The sequence below is a fragment of the Natator depressus genome, chromosome 18 (genome assembly GCF_965152275.1).
Source record: "Natator depressus isolate rNatDep1 chromosome 18, rNatDep2.hap1, whole genome shotgun sequence".
Taxonomy (NCBI): domain Eukaryota; kingdom Metazoa; phylum Chordata; order Testudines; family Cheloniidae; genus Natator; species Natator depressus.
The window spans coordinates 22,336,815-22,359,535 of record NC_134251.1 but is presented as its reverse complement, the minus strand read 5'-3'; the positions used below and the strand labels follow the sequence as shown (position 1 = coordinate 22,359,535).

The window sequence follows — 22,721 nt, the reverse complement described above, 5'->3', positions numbered from 1 at the left end:
TTTTCTGCATTATTATTGATATTTCTATCACTTCTGTCTAGTAATGGACCGATGCCATTGATGAGATTCTTTGTTCCTAATATATTTTAAAAACTTCTCCTTATTGTCCTTAACTCTGCTGGCAATAGATTTCTACTTGTGTCCCTTGAATTCCCTTATCAAATTTCTACATTTCTTAACTTCTTGTTTATATTTATTGCTATCAACTTCCCGTTTCTTACATTTGTTATATATTTTTAAATTTTTTACAGCTGCGTTCACTTCCCCTTTAAACCAGGTTGGTTTTTTAACCAGGACAGCCTTCTTCCTCAGTTATAGGATTGTGGCTTTCTGGACATCTAGCAAATTCTTAAATGATTCCCAATTATCATTCACATTTTTCTGTTTAAATTCTTCCTCTCAGGTGAACTGGCTCATAATTGTTTTCAGCTTTGTGAAATTGGCCCTATTAAAGCACCAAGTGTGTGTGTATGATCAGGTCATGATCACTTTTACCTAAGCTACCACTGTCTTTTAGTTTTGAGGTCAGTTCCTCATTATCTGTTAGGAGAAGGTCTAATATAGAATTACCCCATGTTGGTTGCAACACTTGTTAAGTTAGGAAATTGTCATCTATAATATTTAGAAATTCCAAGGATGTTTTTATACTGGAAGCATGAAATCTCCAGCATATGTCATTCAAATTGAATCCCTGATGATCACACAGTTTTTTTTCTCCCTGCACACTGTAGATAGGCGCATAAGGAGCCAGTTATCCTGTTTCCTAGTGTGATTTGGTGGTCTGTAGCAGACACCAACTAGTACCCCATCTTGTGTTTTATCTGTTAGGACATTGATCCATAAGCAGTTACGATCATTTTCTTCCAAGTTCTCAGTGACACAGACTCCCTCTCCCTGGACTGGTCTCTTCTCTTGCTGCCTACTGTAGGGCCACGAGCACCCTGAAGCTGCTGTTGCTGGCCCCTGTCCGAGACTAGGCTAGAGAGATCCCATGTCTGATTTGTGGGGAGGAGGATAGAATCGACTTGGTCTCTGGGTTAATAAGCATTTTCGTTTCCTCCAATGGAAAAACTAGACTTAACTAGATTCTGTTGCATCTAATTCTGTGCTGGGCCCAATGGAAGATTGGGTCAGCTTGTCAGTGTACATCTGGTAAAGGTGCTTTTATGAACTTTAGATCTATCTGCAACCTAGGTGTAACTGTGTGCAGTGCCCAAAAGAAGGCTCTGGAAAGTGCTTTTTACTGTAAAAAGAAAGTCGTGGTCTTAGAGATATTATGGCACCAGGTGCCCAAGGCCTTTCTCTGAGTAACAGAATGAAACTGTATGTGTCTTAAAACTAAAGATAGCATGTGTGTACAGCATTGTAAGGTGGTATTGCACACTAAATACCAAATAAATCAATTACAACTAATAAGGAAACAAATAATAAGGAAACAAAAAACTAATAAGGAAACAAATATTTTGAGTCTTGCCCAAAAGTATGCAATGTATTATGAACTACATGTTGGTTGATTACAGGTCAAGTTTTTTTCTGCAACATGCCTTTTTTATAGGAATTGCATGAATGCATTTCATCTAATTTAATTATCCAGTTTGTACGTAAGCTACAGATATGGTGAATCTCAATTGTATCCTTCTGTGCTAAGCAGCTGTTTCTGTAGCAGCTCTAATAGCTTGTAAGAACTAATACTGCCTACTCCCAGCAAAGTTCAAACAAACAACTAGGTTTCTTTTCGTAAACAATGGATCAACAAGAACAAGCACAGCTGGAACTGATATTGCATGCTTTGTGCTATAGGTATGTTGCTCTGCTTGTCGCTATCAATTTCATAGTTAAATTTCACTTCAAGGTGATTTGAACCCTGGAGTACCCAAAAAAGTCAATTAATGATACTTTTATGGAAACTTCTATTCAAGGAACTTAATTTTAGTAACACTAACTTATGGGGCTCATGAGGTAGAGACTACCCTCATATTAGAGATGGGGGAACTGAAGTACACAAAGGTGAATTGTCTTGCCAGAGGTTACACAACGAATCACTTTCAGAGCTGGAAATAAGACCCGGTAGTCCTGACTCCCCACTCTACTCTAACCACTGAAATCCTGTCACATTTTTATTACAGTCACAGTTTCGTTAGAGTTTCTGATTCTACAGTAGTTTGACAAGATTTTTTGAAAGAAGTGAATAATTAAGTAAGTTCTTAAGGACTAAGAGTTGCACCTATGAAACTTTCTTGTTTTAGTTTATTGGTTCATTTAGTAGCAAAGGTGGCCACTCTGTAGTGTGCATAGAAAAGAGATTGTGTTCACTCTGCCTGGGATCTGTTGACTAGTTGTATTGGCAAAAAACAAAGTGCCCAAGATAAATTTTAAATTAGTTCTAAAAAAAAAAAAAAGCTATACATCACAGAAATTCCTATTTAATTTTGAAACTAAGAACTTAATGTACAGCTCTTGCTGTGATATCAGCAGTTATTTTGCTAAAGAAAGATTGCTAAAAAGTTAGAAAAAAAGAACAAACTCATGTTTGATTGCATTAGTTCGGTTACCACCTTTTGTGTGGTACAGCTGAGTGAAAAATATCTCTTCCCAAATCCTAGGCATGTTTTGTCACCATGCTGTTAAGGCATTAAGCATCAGTAGAAGTGCCTCCTTTCTGACACTTCATTAGCACTGTGGAAAGCTTCTTAAAAACCTCTTACTGTGTAATGTTTACTGGAAACTGCATAGTCTGTATTCAAAAATAAGGGGATGGGAAGGAGAATTTCATTGTAAAAACATGACACGTCAGGCAGGAATTTTCTTATTGCCGGTTATTGGAAATTTTTGTTTATAGCAGTTGTTTAAATCATTCACAGCACTGCCAGCCTCTGCTGACCTGGGAGTTCAGAGTGTGAAATTGGACATGCTTTCTATATGGCTCCTCACGTTGTGTGTGCCAGGTCCAGCTCTCCATAGTCTGATTGTTTTCCTAGAAGATGAAAATCACAGTTTGTTCCTTACCAGTTTTCCTCTTTCTGTTTGGCAGACATTGGTTTGCCTTCTTCCCTCCCTGTGTTTCTAATTAAGCAGAAATCAGTGTTCTGATAAACAGATATCGACATAATCATATATTTCAAATTAACTTCTTTCCTAAAGTTACTGATAACACTGTAGATTATTAAAATGAAAAAAAATTATGTAGTGCCCACAAATATATTATTTGCTTTACAAGCATTTGAGACAGGTCCCTGCCTGAGAAAATTACAGTGTAAGGCTCTGATGAGGTGAACACTTAAGTTACTCACATGTGCATTTGTAGGATCAGCATTTTATAAACTATAAACAGACCAGAAAGGGAGGCGGAAATGGAATGCAACATAAGATTGTTTTTCCCCATCTGGATTGAAAGTTTTTAAAAATGGTTTTCCCTTCCATGCCCTGTTCATTTTGTTTAGGTGTTTTAAAACATGTGGCTACTCAACTTTTTTTTTTTTTTTGTAATCTTTTTCCTCAAAGTGCCTCACCCTCCAGTCCCTCCTCCTCTGGGCTTTGTCCCTTTCCCGGGCCAGGAGGTCACCTGATTCCTTTGTTCTCCAACCCCTTTAGCTATCACCTTGCAGGGGGGAAGGGCCCAGGCCATCAGTTGCCAGGAGACAGAGTGTCGGCCATTTATGTACCCTGGCCCTTTGCTCTGCAACAATCACACCCTCTTATCCCACCACCTGAAGACTTAAGAAATGCATAGGGGAAACTGAGGCACCCCTACAGTATTTAGAGGAAACATTAAGAACAGTCCCACTTCATCACAGACCCATTCTTACAACTTTCAGCTCTCTAGTTGTTGCCTCTCTTGGGTGGAGACACAAATCTCCCTCTCTCCTGACTGGGTATTTCCAGACTGCATAGATCTCTACCTACACTGTGAATTCCTCAGAAAAGTCAGACTGCCTAAGCAACCCTGCTTTATTTATCTTCTTGGAGACAGGAAACAGTGTAATTCCTATAGTTAAGTTACTACACCTCTTCCTAAGCAAGCACATTTATTCTTAAAGTAAAAGCTTTACTGAAAAAACATTAAAACAATAAAAGAACCTACATGCATGCAGATAAGTTTACCAGAGGTCACCCCCTTACTCCAACAAGAGCTCTGGCTGGTGAGCAGCCCTTTAAACCCCACCCAGGGGTTTTCCTGTAGTTACCAGATCATTACATCTTTTGCTCAGTGTAAGTACAACCAGGAAATCTGTGCTTTACTTCTTTATACGGTTTTTGGGTCTTTGATTTGTCCTCATGTGACAGGTGATCAGCAGATAAAAGGTTCCCACCTTGCAAAGCTTCAAAGGCTGAATTTTTGCATAATCAGAGAAGATACATTTGCATTCTGGGAAACCGCTTTAACTAGCAGTTCATTCTTATTTTAGCTGTTGTTTAAAAGAGTCCTTTGAGGCTCATAGTACTTCCCAAAGTTTATATTAGCCATGTCTCCTTGACAAGTTGCACACAAGCCCACAATAACATACAAACATTTGCATTTTTAAGATCAGCTCCTAAGATACTTAAATTTATTTAAATAAAGTTCAGCTTAATTCAGTAAGGTTTGTCCAGGACATTGCCATATTTTTCACAGGCCCTACAAAAACAAGGGCTTTTTGTGCTTGTTAACATGTTCTTCTGCAGTGATTCGTGAAGGATATTATTCCCAGAGCTGTGCAGATGTCATTAGGGACATACAGGCAAAGATGTTTTTCAAGATGAAGTGCTCTATACCAACTTCAGAGCAAAATGTGAACACCATGGTTTCAGCCAAGCCTTCCCTCAATAGACCCATCAAATATATAATTTTAAAATAAAGGAAAATGTGAATTAATTCACGGAAGGGGAGAAAAAGAGAGGGATCATCTTGTGTTCACTTTAATCAATTTGTGAGGCACTCAAATATTTTGGTGATCAGTGAAGTATAAGGACACAGAGAGAAACAGATGAGCCAATAGGCCTAGAAAGTCCGGTACATGTTTCTGAGAAGGGCCAATATCATGTGCTTCAGAGAAAGATGTAAGATGGTGTGAGTTTGTGATAGTCCTTAGTTCCTGGGGGAATTAATTCAACAGTCTCAGACTGGCCTCTGCAGAAGTTCTGTGTCCTGCACAAATGAGCTTTACCTGTTGTGTCAAAGGAACATAGTTGACCACATTTTTCATCTCACAGCCTTAAGTAGCACTAGCCCAGGCTGTGGGGTACCTTGTAGATAAGGACCAAAACCTTGAATTTGAGATGAATTTCTATGGGGAGCCAGTGTAGAATCATAGAATATCAGGGTTGGAAGGGACCTCAGGAGGTCATCTAGTCCAACCCCCTGCTCAAAGCAGGACCTAATCCCCAACTAAATCATCCCAGCCAGGGCTTTGTCAAGCCTGACCTTAAAAACCTGTAATAAAGGAGATTCCACCACCTCCTTAGGTAACCCATTCCAGTGTTTCACCACCCTCCAAGTGAAAAAGTTTTTCCTACTATTCAACCTAAACCTCCCCCACTGCAACTTGAGACCATTGCTCCTTGTTCTATCATCTGGTACCACTGAGAACCGTCTCGATCCATCCTCTTTGGAACCCCCTTTCAGGTATTTGAAAGCAGCTATCAAATCCCCCCTCATTCTTCTCTTCTACAGACTAAACAATCCCAGTCCCCTCAGCCTCTCCTCATAAGTCATGTGCTTCAGCTCCCTAATCATTTTTGTTTCCCTCCACTGGACTCTTTACAATTTTTCCACATCCTTCTTGTCATGTGGGGCCCAAAACTGGACACAGTACTCCAGATGAGGCCTCACCAATGCCGAATAGAGGGGAACGATCACGTCCCTCGATCTGCTGGCAATGCCCCTACTTATACAGCCCAAAATGCCGTTAGTCTTCTTGGCAACAAGGGCACATTGTAGGGAGCAGAGGACAGGTTTGGTGGGCTCATAGTAGCTTCTGTTGTTGAGGAGATGCACTGCAGCATTTTGTACTAATTAGAGTTTCCTAAGTGCTGAATACTTCCTGCCCAGATATATCACGTTGCTGTAGTCCTGTCGAGCAGTGACAAAGGTCACTAGCCAACCGAGGTGATAGCAGCATCTGTGACTAATGCTTTCTGTGTGAAAATATAGTGTCAGTGAGGAATCCAAGACTTTTCCTAGACTATGGACCAAATTGACCAATTGTGGATGTCCACCTTCAACCAAAGGAGACTGCACCAAGGCTGCATACGCTTCAAAGGGCTTTCCTCTGCCCACCATCATCATTTGTTTTGTTCAGGTTTAGCATCAGCCAGCTGTTCTTTATCCATGAGCAGATTTCGTCCAAACACTGGGCCATGTTGGTGGTGGTAGTGTGGTTGTATGTGGTGAAGGACAGGGTAGAGATGTATATCGTCTGGCACTTGAGACTGTGTTGTCTGACCCAAATCGGTGTAGGTGCAAAGCTTCCTCCAAATGAATTGAGAAACTGTTGTATATTGTTCTGGTTCAGCTGGACGTGTGCTAGATCTTGGTTACAATGCTTGGGACAACTGGTACAAAAAAGATTGAGCCTTACTGCAAGGTTCAGTACGTGCTTTGCAAGCTCAGTGTTCCCATCACTGATAATTTGCAGTGTCTTTTTGCCTCGTATAAATGGTGCCTTAGAGTTCTGATCAGTTCCTGACATGTCATTTTGTATGAGCACATCAGGACTAAAGGGTTAAGAATATGAAGTAGGGAGGTACATAAATATTTGGGGCCACCAAAGCCTTAAGGGCTTGATTTAGCTACATTAGAAACTCCTCAGTACACACACTATAATTGCAATAATCCTATGTTAGAATGCAGCATGCAAATGAAACTGGACTAGAGTGTTATCCAAAGGAATGCATATTGAAAGAGAATATTTTTAATTAATCCTTTTTGAAAATCAAAATGCACACATCTTTCTTGTAGTCAGCTTGGTGATGGTGTGAAACGAATTCTAGAAGGGAAACTCAATTTAGTATGGTGTAGCACCTAATCTGAAAATAGATGGCCACTGAACTTTACAGTCCTGATGAGAAGACTAAACCCATTCACTAGCAATTTTCTAGTATATAAACATTTAATCTACAATAGATTTAGACCCTATGAAAGTGTAACTGGATGATTGAGACACTAAATGAATCTGTTTAATCCCCAAATAGGGGGATAATGCACCTTAATTTTGCTCAGAGTTTTATTAATAAGAATATAACTTAAAACATCATTATTAGTGACTTATGTATCTCATTATAATTTGAAATGTTGTCAGTATTTCTGTAGTGGCTTCAAAGAAGTTATCATTCATGAAATATTGAACCAATGACCTTAGCTATTCACTTATGATGAAAGGCCCAATATAACATTTTAGTGAACATGATATTTATGAAAAATGAAACCGCTCATTTCTATTAATCAATAGCACATTAAGCCATTTATCATTAATTTGATTTTAAAAGGTCATAGTGGAACTGGATATTCCACTCCCTTCTCATCTAGTTTCATTTTAATAACCAAGAGAGCACAAGGGGATGCAGAAGGAAAAATCACTGCTCTTTTGGTACATTTGCTTTCTTGAGCCAGGCAAGTCTAGAAGATCACCCTACTGCTTTCTGACTTGGAAATATTCATATGAAACAGAAGAACCTGAAGAAGAGAGAAGTAGCTCTAACGGCTCACAACAATGGTGTCCATCCCATTTTACATATTAAAATGAACACAGTTGTCAGGTAGAGCCTGACTCTTCGTTTTCTCTTGATCACTTCTGACTTGAGAGAGGGGATTAGGTTGAAGCACAAAATGCTATGACACCTTTGTTTGAGGTAAACAGCTATGCAAACCTTAGTCATTGAAAGGCATTAAATGTCAGTGGAATTTAGTTAAATAAATGCCTTTAAAGTGTTCTATAAACATGAATTATTTTTCTTTGTGACCTTTTATTCACATGTTAATCTTTGTACCCCTTCAGCATCTTACCTCTTTGATCCTTTGCCATAGTGGAAGGGTGACCACAGTTACTAAAAGAGAACCCAGCTAATGCTTGGGATGCTATTACAGCAATTGCACTCTGAAGCCATCCCTCCGCGCAGAAAGCCAACCTCCTGTCTCGTGCTACACAGTATGAATAACTAGTAATTCGGTCTTGCTGTCATAATTTTGGAGAGGCAGGAATGTTTTGTTACTCCATTGATTCCTAAAGAGCCATCCAAAATCTGTCTCCACCAAATGTCATTGGAGTAGAGCCAGGCTGTATCTAAACAATCCAGCGTGGATGCAGTAAAGAAGCAAATTTTTCTTCATGCGTTTAGTGGAATATTCTCATTTTATTTGTCCTTCAAATTGCTACCGGACTAGTGTGTCTGTCTAGAGAGGATTATATGCCTGTGAGCTAGAGAGTACTGGTCTTGCTACATGGGAAAGCTACTGTCACAGTTTATAGCAGAGAGATATGTTTGTGGAATTTTATGCTTAACTCTCCAACTTTGTTGCAGAATGTGGAATGTCCACAGTTTTTTTGTTTTGTTTTTTTCAAAGTTGATTTGTGTTTGACGTTTTGGAATTAAAATACAGGAGGGGTCTGGTGTGAAACCCTGAGATTTTATACTCTTTCTTCAGAGTTGGCTGTAGCTATCCCATGCCACACAAAACTGAAATGGGAACATGCTGGCGTGGTCTAATTAAAATAACGTGCACACAAAGGTAATGTATTTTGTTATTGGGTATTGCTTTTACACTCAGGTATGCAAGCTGGTACTGTTGTGACAGCTTGGAAAACATGTCACATCAAAATTGGTGCTAATATTTTATTATCCCATGTGAAAAGCTGTATTTAAGTAATAAAGTATAATTTCATTTTACTCTGTAGTTAGTATAACTAAATATGCTGGAATGTGTCTGATGGATTCCCGTTTCAGGGCTGATTTTGATAATAATGCTTAAACAACATTGTCTGTGCTCTAAATGAATTTTGTTCCTTTTCACAGGCCTCTCAGGAAGAGCTGAAAGCTGCCTATCGCCGACTGTGTATGTTGTACCATCCAGACAAGCACAGAGACCCAGAGCTCAAAACACAAGCTGAGCAACTGTTTAACCTTGTTCACCAGGCTTATGAAGGTCAGTGGAAGGCTTAGATTTGCAGAAACTGTCTTCGTAGTAGTTGCTGGATTTTTGATGCTTGCATTGTGTAGTCTGGAGAGAGAGAGAGAGAGAGAGAGATTCCTTTGTGCTCTTTAAAGATGATGGTTAATTTTGCACATTTGACTTGGTGCTTTGGAAAATCAGTACTTTGTTTTTGAAACTAGTATGTGCCCAATGAATGGAAAATGAGTACATTAGAAGAGCAAGAGTTGCATTTTGAACTGGGATCCAGTTAGGGCCTTATTTTTTATAATCTCTTATTGCAATTTATTTTTAATGGGTTTTTACCTGTCTAGATTGCCAGCTATGGCTAAATCACAATATAAAACACACATTTTTACCACCTTCTTATTCTGTGCATTACCTCATGTCGGCCAGACCTCCTGAACGTCAATTGCATGAAAAATCATTGTGAAAAATTTATATGAAAGTCACTTGTACGAAAAGTATGCAGTAGATGGGTTTTTGTACATCATACTACAGATTATCACAACATAGAATAATACCTTTGCGATGTGTTCACTGAATGAGGTAAGAAGTCTTACAATAAGATGTGGAGTCCTTGCCTCATTCACTGTGCAGCTCCACTAAATTTTTCATTGTGTAGGTAAGTTAACTGTGCAGGATGCTTAGTGTGACCCTTTCTTAGCTCTGTCGTATATAAATTTAATGAGAAAATGCCATGCAAAATGTGCTGTGCATGTGTGTGTTTGCACATGTCCTAACTTGGTCAAAACCAAATCAATTGTCTCTCTAACAGAAGCACTTTTAATCAGAAAAGTGCTGTTTCCAGGTCAAATGTCAACTTTCGGTCCCTAGCCATCAGAGCTGTTTTTAAATAAATAACTAAATAAGAAGTTGCAAGAATGTTTTTATAATGTAGTAACTAATTTTTTCAATCTCTAGTTTTGTTTAAACTTTTCAAAAAATGTACCTTGAACAGAGACCAGTGCTCGAATACTTCAAATTGAAAGGCAAATTTAGCTTGTTTCTTTGTACTGAAGGGTCCTGAGTTTCCATTCCCGGTCACCCACTCCGTGTATCCCAGCATGGGTGGAGAAACATACGCTAGGTCTGCGCATGCTCACATGCTAAACACAGCAGTGTGGCCATGGTAGCATGTATGTACCCAGGGGATCAGGTGAGTAGCTCAAGTCACCAGCTGTCCAGCCACAGCCACTGCTACGTGTATAGCACTAGCTCCAGTAGTAGGATGCATCTGTCTACCTGCACTGGGAAGCACAGTCCCAACTGCAGTGTAGGTGTATCCTTGAGGTCTTCAATCCTTTTCTTAGTGAGAATTTCCACACATTCGAAGGCCTAGTTAAGGACGACATAGCAAGAGTACTTTGCACGTAACGTCTTCCCCTCCAAGGTTCTCCAAGCACCGTACAAACAATGACTTTAACTCTCTCTTAGGTAAGTATTGTTGGTATTCCATGCTATTGATGGTGTAACTGAGTGTGCTGGGGTGTCCGCCACACACAAGGCCTGAAGGGATGAAGGTGGCTAGGTGTGCCAATTTACTGCCTAGGCTGCACCTAGAGGAGGAGCTAGGGACTAATTAAAAGGATTAATTAAAGCAGAAGCTCAGCTGGGCCGGAACATAGTATAAAGCCCAGTAGCTGGGAGTAGAAGGAGCTTCAGAGAGAGAGGCTGCAGTCACTGTTAGGGTGATACAAGGCAAGGTAGAAAGTCGCACACAAATATGGCAGTAAGGGATAGGACTATGCAGACCTCGCCTGCTTGTCATAGGGTTCCTGGGCTGGGACCCAGTATAGAGGGTGGGCCTGGGTTCCCCTACCAGCCAAAGGAGAAATGGCACAGTTAAGAGGCAGTGAAAAGAAAAACTATTATTCTCTAAAATAAAGACTTTTCACATCACAAATAAAAGCTAATTTTGTATCTCGATTCACTGTTTTTCCTAAAAATGAGATTTTAATGGCCAGTGAAACAGTCAGAATGTGCTGGGTGATGAATCTGCATAGGTGAGACAATTTAGTCTTACCAGATTTGGATCTGCCGTCAGGGGCAGATGTACTGAATCCATTTCTGCAAAAGATTTGATTGAAACTGTTTCTCTCAGATTATATTCTGTTATCTGGACTTGGCCGATACAGTTTTGTAGTTGTCTGAATTATTGATAGTTACCTTTCAGTTACTTCTCCCCAAATCTCCAAAACGTTGTAAGATAAGTGAATTAGGAGCCAGTCGGATTGTTCTGTGATAAAACTGCTACAGCAGCAAACTTGACAATCAGTGATTTAGCCTGGAGGAAGGTTAAAGCAAAACAGCGAATAAATGATTCCTTATTAAATCCCAGAGAATTAGCTAAAGAAATTTGGTTCCTGTGTTTTCTGAAAAGTCAGCATTTCTTTCTCCCCATTAGACTTGAACGTGGGTGGAATAGTTTACATCATCCTTAATTAGGCCTGAGAATATATGGAAACTCTCACTTAAAAAAAGAAAAAAAAGCACTGAAGAACTTGAGTGGGTGATGATGGGGAATGGAGACTCAAGACCTTTCAATTAAAAAAAATTGCATTTTAAATCTTGTTCTGGAAATTCAGAGAGCGCTGACATTCTGCTGTAAACAGGTCAGTTTTCTCTTTGAATTTCCTGGCTTTGTTTGTTATGTGTTGCAACCTTAAACATAAACTGTTGCTTATTCAGCATCAAATGGCTTTACAGATAAGGTTGGGCATTACAAAAGTTAAAACCCACTACCAACAACATATGAAAAATAGTATCTGTAACCATGCCTCCGTGGGTCACAACTGAGAATACCAAATTCAGGACAAACTGCTGAGAAATAGGGCACACACACCCCAAGACTGGAGGTTATTCTTCCATGAGATATACCAATCTAGCAACAAAAGTAAACTTCCGTCTCACCACACTGGCTAACAAGAAGTCAGAAAAGCAGTGTCCTTCGGTATTCCAGTCCTTGTATCACCACCAAAAACACTAGACTTAACGATGAGTGGTTATTTAAAACTAATTTCATCAAACCAAAAGATTCTTCTGATCCCAAAGGACCAGCCACGTACCCAGGTCAATACATAACTCAGATTTTACCCAAAAATCACGCTGTTGCCAATTCTTTAGTATCTAAAATCTAAACGTTTATTCATAAAAAGAAAGAAAGGTGAGAGTTAAGATCCATTAAAGGAATCAAATACATACAATAATTGCAAAGTTATTGGTTCAGGTTTTTAGCAGTGATGGAATAAACTACTGGCTTAAGTCAAGTCTCTGGTTGCTTCCAAATCATTGGAAGGTCCTCAGTCCCTTGGTTAGATGCTCCCATTTGTATAAGTCCATAGTTCAGAGATTGGAGCAAAAAAGAGGCAAAATGGACATGTTTCTAGTGCCTTTTATAGCTTCTGCCATGTGGAGGGAAATCCATTGTTTCAAACAAAGCACTCAGCACAGCTAGTGGAAAATTACAAGTAGAAGATGGAGTTTGAAATCACATGAGCAAGTCACATGTCCATGCATGACTCACTTACTCATGGAAGGAAATTCCATTAAGAGTAGATAGGCATCTTCCATTGTGAGTTAAGTGTTTTATTAATGGGCCACTTAATTTGAATAGTCCCTTCAAGATGTGCAGGCTAAATACTTTGTGGACGTTACCCCAGGAGCAAATGTTTGAAATCCAGATCTAGAGCCAATACTCATAACTTCAAATACAAAAACGATACATGCATACAAATAGCATAATCATATTCAGCAAATCATAACCTTCCATAGACAGCTTACTTGACATAATTTGTACAAGATTTGTTGCAGTTATACAACAGTGGTAGCAACAATGATCTACATGGTCATATTTTAATCAGATAACATCACAGTACCGAGCTAGGAGAGGTGACTAGCTCACTAATCTCTCCATAGTTAAGATTGAAGCTAATTTTCCATTATAAACCTGATTTTTTTTTTTTTTAAAACCTAACACTAATACCTCTCCTTAGCTTCACCAGATCCAAAACAATCCAACTGAAATCTTAGCCAAAGGTCGAACTGTTCTGGGAAGCTTAGCGTAAAGTACAGAAGATTTTTGGAACGGATACGTTTGTGGCAGGGGAGTTCACAGATTGAATTCATTTTCTGAAGATTTTCCTTTCTTTTTTGTTCATATTTTGTTCGTGTTACTAAAATGGGTTGACCCATTCTCTTGGTGGTTTGGAGTTTTGCAGGAGTTTGAAATTATATATGCGCTTTTTCACTTAAATGATAAATGATATTCATCTGGTTAAATGGCATTTGACAAGGTGTTCATGGCCCAGTACAAATGTTATGACTTCTTCATGGCCCAGATGGGCATGGCTGTCATGGGTGGTGTAGCAGGCAGAGAACCACATGGAACTGGGTCAATCTGGTACAGTGAGTGGAAGGAAGGAAGCCAAATACTATGATGGCATGCCCCCTAAAAATGAATGGGAGTTTAAAGAAATTCCCAGGCAAAATAGTGAACTTGGAGTAACGGTCAAATGAATCTATCAATTCCCCAAAAAAACCTTTAAGGGAATGTTACGGTTTTCTGAAAAAACAAGGCCTTTAAGATGGAAATTCTATCAACATGAAGGCTTTCTACAGTGTGTATCACTGTGATTCTCTGTTAAAAAAGAATCCAAAATACTCAGAATGCAAATGCACCAAGTATGCAAATGCACCAAGATGTATTTTTTAAAAGTAATGAGGTCTTAATAATATGGGACCTTACTACAGTCCTGCCTTTGCTGTTAAATCTTTGCTGAGAAGTTGGGGGAAGCCACCTGGTTTTCTTTAGTGATATTGGGTGTGTAGATAGGACAAATAGGAATTAGCTTAGGACAGCAGTTCTCAAATTTCATTGCACCACGACCCTCTTCTGACAACAAAAATTACTATGTGACCCCAGAAGGGAGTACTAAAGCCTGAGTCCACCCAAGCAGGGGGTCTAAAGCCTGAGCCCAACCACCCCGGATGGACGAGCCAGCCAAAGCTGAAGCCCAAGGGCTTCAGCCCTGTGGGATGGGCCTGTAACCTGAGCCCAGCTGCCCAGGACTGAAGATCTCAGGCTTCAGCTTTGGCCGCGGGCGGTGGGGCTTGGGCTTCGACCCCGGGCCGCAGCAAGTCTAACGCCAGCCCTGGTGACCCCATTAAAATGGGGTCCCGACCCACAGTTTGAGAACTGCTGCCTTAGGAAGTAGCTTTGTGACTAAAAGCATGCTATACTTTCTGTACCAAGAGAAGGAGATGAATAAACCATAAAAGTGTGTGTCTGGACTGATTTAAAAAATACAGACTAATACCTAATGTTGTGTGTGCTGAAATGCCATTCTGAATGGAATTTTGTAAATTCTCCTGCTGCAGTTTGATATTAGTGAAAAACCTCTCTGCTATATTCGTGTAATTGCACCAAAATGCTGCTTCTAGGCTCATTGCTGGAAAAGTGGGTAGGTGTCACCATGCAGCCTGTAAAATCAGCCGTGGCACAGTGCTATCGGTGTGTGCACCCAGTGGCAGTATTACCTTCTGTTTAGAATATTTCAGTCTTACTTCATCCGCATAGCTGGGACAAGACTTGTGCTTTCTGTTAGCAATTGGTTCCTCCTAAAGCTGCTTCACCAGATGAGTTGAGTGCAGGTGTTCACAGGTTTTTCTTCAGGGATGTGGTCGCTGCTGGGAAAATTATTGCCATAATCTCAGCTATTTGCTTTTGCTCCTTTGTGATTGGGATTTTTTATGTTTTAAAGTACTTTAAACCTTTTAGAAAAAACAAATTCTGAAGCTCTATGTATTGAGATTCAATGCCTGAATACGTACAAATGTGCTGTGCTCACCTGATGAAATAGGAAATGGTCCTGTGGATGATCGCTAGAAGGTGTGTGTTTCATTGGTCTTAAAAAATATTGCTTCTGTGATTTAAAAATTGCAGATTATATTAATCTGCATGTCTCTATCAGAGTTTTTGTCCTTTTATTTTTATATTTAAAGGAATGGAAATCTAGTGGATAGAGATGTTTGTGTGTCCTGTGAGTAAGTGTAGGTGTAGAAAATCATTTGTGGAGCAGGGGAAGACGCCTTGTGTGTCTATTTACAGCTGGTCTACAGTATCTATGTTTTTATTGAAATAGTCATTGATATATTTGCTGGAATTTTGAAGGAAAGACTGAAAACTGAGTTCTGTACTCTGAGTGTGTTTGGTTTTAATTTGCAGTGCTTAGTGATCCACAGACAAGAGCCATTTATGACATATATGGGAGGAGAGGACTGGAAATGGAAGGATGGGAGGTAAGAGAAATTCTTTTCCTTATATCTCACAAAAGGGGCTAAATCCAGCCTAATTTGAAATACTTACAATATCAAAACTATCTATTTGAAGGCACTCTTGTTTAGTTATTTCTGCCTCTCTCTTTTAGAACATCTCGATGGATTTTCAAGTAATGCTTTTTTCTTCTTTTTTGAAAGGGGTACAACAAATCTGACATTCAGAGAGTTCCCTAATAGAATATTACCATGAAAAGTAACATCTTTCTGAGACAAATGTGTCATCGGTGTCCGGGAGTGGCTGGGTCATTTTTTTTATTTACAGCTCTACAACATGCCTAAACCACTTCAGCCTTCTTTCTCAAATCATTGTCTTTAGAGTGTGTTGACCTGTCCTTTGTGACACCCCAGCATTAGTTACTTTATCCCACCAGGAGACACCAAGTATTCTCTGCGGACATCTCTGATGGAATGCGTCAAGTTTCCTGTTGTGGGCTTCTAACATTTGCCAAGTTTCAGAAGCGTATAACTTTGTGGCTATCACGGTGACATTATATAACTTTATTGTGGTTACCTTCTTGCGTTCCTGAGTAGAGTACCGTGATACTGCCTGAATGGAGTCTTCCGCATCCAGTCCACTCGTTTCACTTGCTCTGAGAATACTAATATCGAACAGAGTCACTTCTCTGACTGCTTGCCTCAGTTCCTACTGTCCGACATGGGTCTCATGTTACAGCATCTGATTTTAGTTTGGTTTTAGCTGCTGGGGTTTCTTGTTCCAGGTGATGAAATCCCTCCCGGTTTTGGTCCACCACCCATCAGCTGATGAAACATCCAGTTTCACAGGAGAAAGGGTTACAGTATTTGTTTAGATTTTGCCATATATTTTTACCAGGGTGCTGGTAGCAGAAATATGGTCAATTTGGAGAAACTGGCACATGTTTTCCCTAAACACAGTTGCCTGGATCGAGAAGATACCTGTTTTTAGCATGGCTGTTTTGCATTTTTTCCTTTGACTTTTAGCCTTCTGATGTATGGTAGGGATACACTTTGTAAACTGAACCTTTCAGTAGGAAGTCCACCCAGAGTCCTTGTATTCATGCTAATTTGCAACGGAAAAAAGCAAATTAAATAGTTATAGATTTCTTCATTGAATTAAACACACAATTTTTCATCAAAGTAGCAATTTTAGACGTTGAAAAGTCAGCGCATACATAAGAATGGCCATACTGGGTCAGACCAAGGGTCCATCTAGCATTCTGTCTTCCGACAATGGCCAATGCCAGATTCTTCCAAGGGAGTGACTAGAATAGGGTGACTATCAAGTTACCCTTTCCCCTGTTGTCCAGTCCTGTAATCTGGCAGTAAGAGGCATCAATTAAAGTTCACCCACAAATGGTGAATAGTGATGAACACAAATAAAGAGTAGGAGTACTTGTGGCACCTTGGAGACTAACATTTATTTGAGCATAAGCTTTCGTGGGCTAAAGCTCACTTCATCGGATGCATAGCTCACAAAAGCTTATGCTCAAATAAATTTGTTAGTCTCTTAGGTGCCACAAGTCCTCCTTTTCTTTTTGCGAATACAGACTAACACGGCTGCTACTCTGAAAAAAAATAGAGTGTTTCACACCCAGCTGTTATAGACTTTAAAAGGGTTTTCATGGATATATTTGAGGCAAAATGGGGTATGATATGTGTAGAACTTTAATGTTTACATTTCTTGATTTTTGTTTAAAAATGCAACCTTATGTTACATTAATATAAGTTCTCATATTTAATACATATAGATAGCGAAAGCCTCAGTGCAATACTGATTATATGGAAGATCACAACCAGTATTTTAGATTTCCATTGCTAAATTCTTTCTGGGTCTGTTCAGCTTTCTACGTGCATAACCTAGACTGTGGATGTGTAGAGTCTAAGGCTATTAATTTTCAGTATCCCAATTACAAATAAGGGCTTGTCTACACTACCGCGCGGGGTTGATCTAAGATACACAACTTCAGCTCATGGATAGCGTAGCTGAAGTCAGCGTACTTAGATCTACTTACTGCAGTGTCTTCACTGCTGTAAGTCAACAGCTGACGCTCTCCCATCGACTCCGCTTGTGCTCCTCGTTCTGGTGGAGTACCGGAGTTGACGGGAGAGCGCTCAGCGGTCGATTTATCGCAGCTATATTAGATGCAATAAATCGACCCCTGCTGGATCGATAGCTGCCCGCTGATCCGGCGGGTAGTGTAGATAAGCCCTAAGTTACTTAGTTTTATTCCGCTGTTCATCATTGTGTTATGGGCTCTGGTGACTGGTATGTAAATATAAACAGTAGTGGATATAGGTGGCCCTTGAGAATCCAAATGAAGTGCCAGGTTGAATATAAAAGAATGAAACAGACCTTTTCAGTCTCATGAGAACTGGACAGGCCAAGCATTTGAAACTTTGCATTAGCCTCCATGCAGGATGTGTCCTGAATTTTAACTCATTTTATAATCTGATGACTAGAAATTGAGTGAACTGACACCTATGGAACCTTTTCCTCTTCCTTACGTCATAAAGAAAGTCAGAGAAAAAGTAACTTAAGAGTTCTTAATTCAAACTTGCAAAGGTTAAGCAGCTGGGATTCTCCACAACATATCTCACCCTTTTGGCCTTGGCAAAGCATATTACCTGCCAAACATGTCTTCTACATAGTTCTGAAAGACAGATTTAATATCCGGGTTTCTGTAAACTGGTTTTAAAGTCAGCATCGTGCAAGTCCTTCCCATACCTCATGCTTAATTAAGACTTTACCACCAGCAGTTTTTGAAGCTGATATCTAACATCTAATGCCTCAGATTCATATGCAAGGGACTCTAGGAACCTTCTCCACAAAGTTTGGCTTCAAAAGGCTGATCGTTGCCTGGTGGGTTTCCCATCAGTTTTTCAAAGCTCAGCTTAACTCAGTGCAAATCTCTTTTTGGGGTGAAGGGATGGGAGACTGGCTTCATTGAGATTTCATATATTTTAATTGTCTCTCTGCCCTGTAGAGCTGAACAAATACTGTAACCCTTTCTTCTGTGAAGCTGAATGTTTCCTCAGCTGATGGGTGCCCAAGACCAGTGCTATTATGCATTTAAATATTGGAAGAAAAGGATGCTATAGGAGAGAAGGTAAAAGAAGGGGGAGGAGAGAAATGGCGTAAGGAGAAGTAGAGGAGAAAAGGTAAATGATGAAGGGAAAGTCTAGAGAAGTCAAGAATAGAAGAATGTACAACGGGAAAGACAGGAGACAGAGTAAAAGATAGTGGGACAGTGGGGAAGATTAAAGAAGGAAAACAGAAGTGGAGGGAAGATGAGGTAGAATGGAGAGAAGAGAATAAGGGGGCATGTTTCCATTCTGGTGTTCTATGAGACAGAATATGAATGTGTTATACAATTACATTTTTTGCATGGTTCCTATTGGAATCGGGGTTCCCTTTCCACAAAATTCCATAATCCTCTGTGCATGAGGAGTAGGTGAAGGTGAGGGACAAGTGATGGAGTGAAATGTCCAACACAGGAATCTGAACTTCAGAGACAGCCGTTCATTTCTGGACGCCACTGTGTATCTCACTTGAAGCCAGGGTGGATTTGATTTAAATCACTAGTCAGGAAGACTCAATTTAACCATGATTTTCTACATAAAAGTGCATTCTTGTTGGTTGTTATAACCTTAATACATATTCTTTACAACTCAGATGTAGGTTTCATTTTTAGAAGGTACACACTATATATTTTTAAACAGTGATTTATTTTGAAAATTTTTCAGATTAGTTTTACAGCTACACTATATCAGAAAATGAATGATTGTTTGGTTATTTCATTTACCAAAGATAATTGAAGCAGATATTTATGAAGTCGTTGGGAGGTGAACTATCTCCGATTCAGCAGGTTAATCATTAATATTTGGAGGATTTTCTTGCCATGCTGTATTAGGAGGAGACCATTGCCAGACAGGCATTTAAATTGTTTTATTTAACTAAAACAACAAAGTTAAGTATTCTGGATTTTTTTTGTCAACAGCAAACATATAATATTTTAACAAAACATACATATGTCCCTTGCTTCTCACATTTATCTCCAGACTTCTTCTCCTTGTCCAGATCTATTCCGCCCCGAACGATCTTCTATTAATTGAACTTTCTGAAACTTTGCACTTTTAGAGAGAGGCAAGGGATTGACTCTGTGTATGCAAATTTGCAGAGGGACAGTCTAGTTGAGGTCTGCTATGTCTCACTTCTGTATATTATTTATTTAAAAACATTTTTGCTGTTAACAAGCATGTTACCTCTGGAGAGACGAATCCAGTTTGAGAACTGCAAAACAAAGCATCTCTGGTATCTTCTAGACTGAGCACTGAGTCCCACTGGGTAGATAGAAAGATTAACCTAAATAATCTATTCAGAAGCCTGTGGAACCCCATAATATTGGGTCCCTCATCCATGAACTATTGGAACTCATTTACAAAACTTTTCTTAAACATTACATGAATATATTGTCTCATACTTTAGAATTAGAATTTATAATCCCTATTCCATGATGAGATATCTTTGAGCTATAATGTGTCTTAATTAAAACTATCTTTAGATAGGTTTTTTTCCTCAAAAAGCATTTTATCAAAAAAATCTGATTTAAATAAAAAAAATCTTAAAAAATAACAACCTATCATTGATTTTTATCCATCCTGCTTGAAGCCATGAACTTCCACATGATAAAATTCCAGTATAAGTGTTAGTGGAAGCACTGCTTAAAACTGGGTGTTAGGCAGATTAGAGTTAGCAGTCTGTTTTGAAAAGTCAGCAGATTTAGCCCTGTTTCTTCTTTTAAATGAACTATGTGGTTATCCCGAATGTAACTTCCTTTTGAAGATGAACTTCATAATGAAAAATAGGACCCTTAGGCACTGATCCTGCAAACACTTACACATGCTCACCTGTAAGCACATCAGTAGATCAGTCTCTCTGAGTCATTAAAATAAATATTTCATTTTGATTGTTAAGATTTGCTGTCTTGGACTGATCTGGTGGTGATAACAGGATTACATTAGTTTAAAATGTAGCTCTGGATCTCAACCCCATTTGCTGCTGGTCAGTTTCCAGGTGGAGTATAAAGTGCTGGTTTTAACCTATTGAGTTTTATGTGACTTGGGACCTCTCTACTTCAGAGAGTTTCTTTCACGATGTTGGTACCACTACATTTGTGATCAGTGGAGGTGATTGAGCTATATGCTCATCTTGGGTATAAATGGAGAAGGGGGCTGCTGGCAGGACACTTTTCATGATGGCATCATCACTTTGAAACTCTCTCTACCCCCTCACATCCCAATATGCCAGATTTATAACCCGATGGGCACATGGCATATAGATCACCTTTCTCCTAGGCATGTGAGAAAGGAATTGATTGAAAGAGAGAGTGAGAGGGTTCTTCTGTGTGGGGCAGTTATAGGGTTATTGGCATGGTATATGAATATCATTATACCTTGTTGGAACTGCCAGATATATTAGACCTCTTAGTCCTTGTCCTCAAAGGAATGCCTTCAAAAGATGAGCCTGGGAGCTTAAATTGATATCTTTCCTTTGATTAAAAACCAGAGACTCAATAAAGACACTGGATTTATGTTCTCATTGCAACTATCTGTACCCACTAACGCTCATAGTTCTGTAACTGCAGAAGTGTTAACTTCCCACTTCACGTTGAATGGTCTCCTGCAATATGTATTAACTCCTAATGCTAAACAATCTATTCCATCTTGTACTTAGCTGTGACACTCTGAGTACCTTTCCCACACCTGAAAAACAGCTCAGGTAACTCGAAAGCTTCTCTCTTTCACTACAGAAGATAGTCCAATAAAATATATTACCTCAGCCACCTTGCTTCTCAGATACCTGAAATACATACATGTGTATATATATAGAGAGATTTTTCTTATTTGTGTTGTATAGTTTTAATTGTGTAAAAAGTACTTTGGGCCAGGAATAGGTGCTTGAATTATAAATCTAAATAAATAAAGTAATAAAAACACAGTGGCTTGATTTCGCAATGGATCACAGGAAAAAATCATATTGTGACAGGAAAGGGGATCTTATCTAAGAAGGGAGTGAAAAGCACTGGAGTGTTCTAAATCCCATCAGAGATTCAGTTGTCTGTGATTGTTGGCTGGATGTTCTCTTACCTATTAACCTTGGTTTCTTAATTCCTTTGTGCACAGGTTGTGGAGAGGAGGAGAACTCCAGCTGAAATTAGAGAAGAATTTGAGCGTTTGCAGAGAGAGAGGGAAGAAAGGAGACTTCAGCAGCGAACTAATCCCAAGGTAAAGTAGAAAACACATCTGGTCTGAAGAATGAAGCCTTAAACCATAGGCGCCGACTCCGTGGGTGCTCTAGGGCTGGAGCACCCACAGGGAAAAATTGGTGGGTGCAGAAAACTCCCCCTGCCCCAGCTCACCTTGCCTCCGCCTCCTCCCCCGAGCGTGCCGCATCCCCGCTTCTCCTCCCAGCACTTGCTGCCACAAAACAGCTGTTTCACGGCATAACAAGCTGTGGGAGGGAGGGGGAAGGAGCGGGAATGTGGAGCGCTCAGGGGATGAGGCGGGGAGGAGGTGGGGCGAGGATTTGGGGAAGGAGTCCATTGGGGCAGGGAGGGGGCGGAATTGAGGCATGGACTTTAGGGAAGGGTTTGGAATGGGGGCAGGGTGGGGGAGAGGTCGAGCACCTACCGGTGTCAGGAGACGTTGGCACCTGTGCCTTAAACTGTTAGACATAACAGGTTTAATGGCTAGAGGAGTGATCTGAAACTAACAGGGTCATTTATTGCAGTTTTTCCCACCCTTTTATAATGCTGCAACTTATAAGGGAAATGCAGGGAAAAAAACATTTAGCATGTGGTTTACAGTAAAGTGAATTGTTTTAAAACGTTCTCCTCTATGGAGAATTCATTGTGCTTTCATTGGTGAGATACATGTAGAAGTAAAAATCTTTCTTGGAACCCTGAGAAAACATTCCAAACACAGGAACTTCTGAGTCCTATGCAAATATTCCAAATAAAGTGAAACTCCCTACAGTTCTCTGACAGGTTTCCCCTGTCACAGGTGTGCTGAGATACATTCAAATGCATCTTTGAAACTGAATGAAAGACAACTTACAAATCAGTTGCGTAGCAGAAATCTTCCAGGTGGAGTTTAGAGAGCAAAATAAGGTGATAAGGAACAGTCAGCATAGATTTGTCAAAAACAAATTGTGTCAGACCAACCTGATAGCTTTCTTTGAATGGGGAAGTGGTAGATGTGGTATATTTTGACTTTATTA

The 22,721-nt window shown here is 39.7% G+C and overlaps 1 protein-coding gene across 2 annotated transcripts in view; it reads left to right on the top strand.

Moving 5' to 3' along the window:
- The window catches only part of DNAJC11 (DnaJ heat shock protein family (Hsp40) member C11), a 72,434-nt gene that overhangs the window by 3,757 nt on the left and 45,956 nt on the right, over positions 1-22,721 (top strand). Inside the window, exons 1-4 of one of the 2 annotated variants that reach the window (XM_074975077.1) lie at positions 8,612-8,704; positions 8,989-9,118; positions 15,351-15,424; positions 21,626-21,727. In XM_074975077.1, the coding sequence (XP_074831178.1) occupies positions 9,031-9,118; positions 15,351-15,424; positions 21,626-21,727 (264 nt within the window). In that variant the 5' untranslated portion in view covers positions 8,612-8,704; positions 8,989-9,030. Of the gene's footprint in view, positions 1-8,611; positions 8,705-8,988; positions 9,119-15,350; positions 15,425-21,625; positions 21,728-22,721 lie in introns of those variants that run through there. The other variant, XM_074975075.1, reaches the window with a different exon arrangement.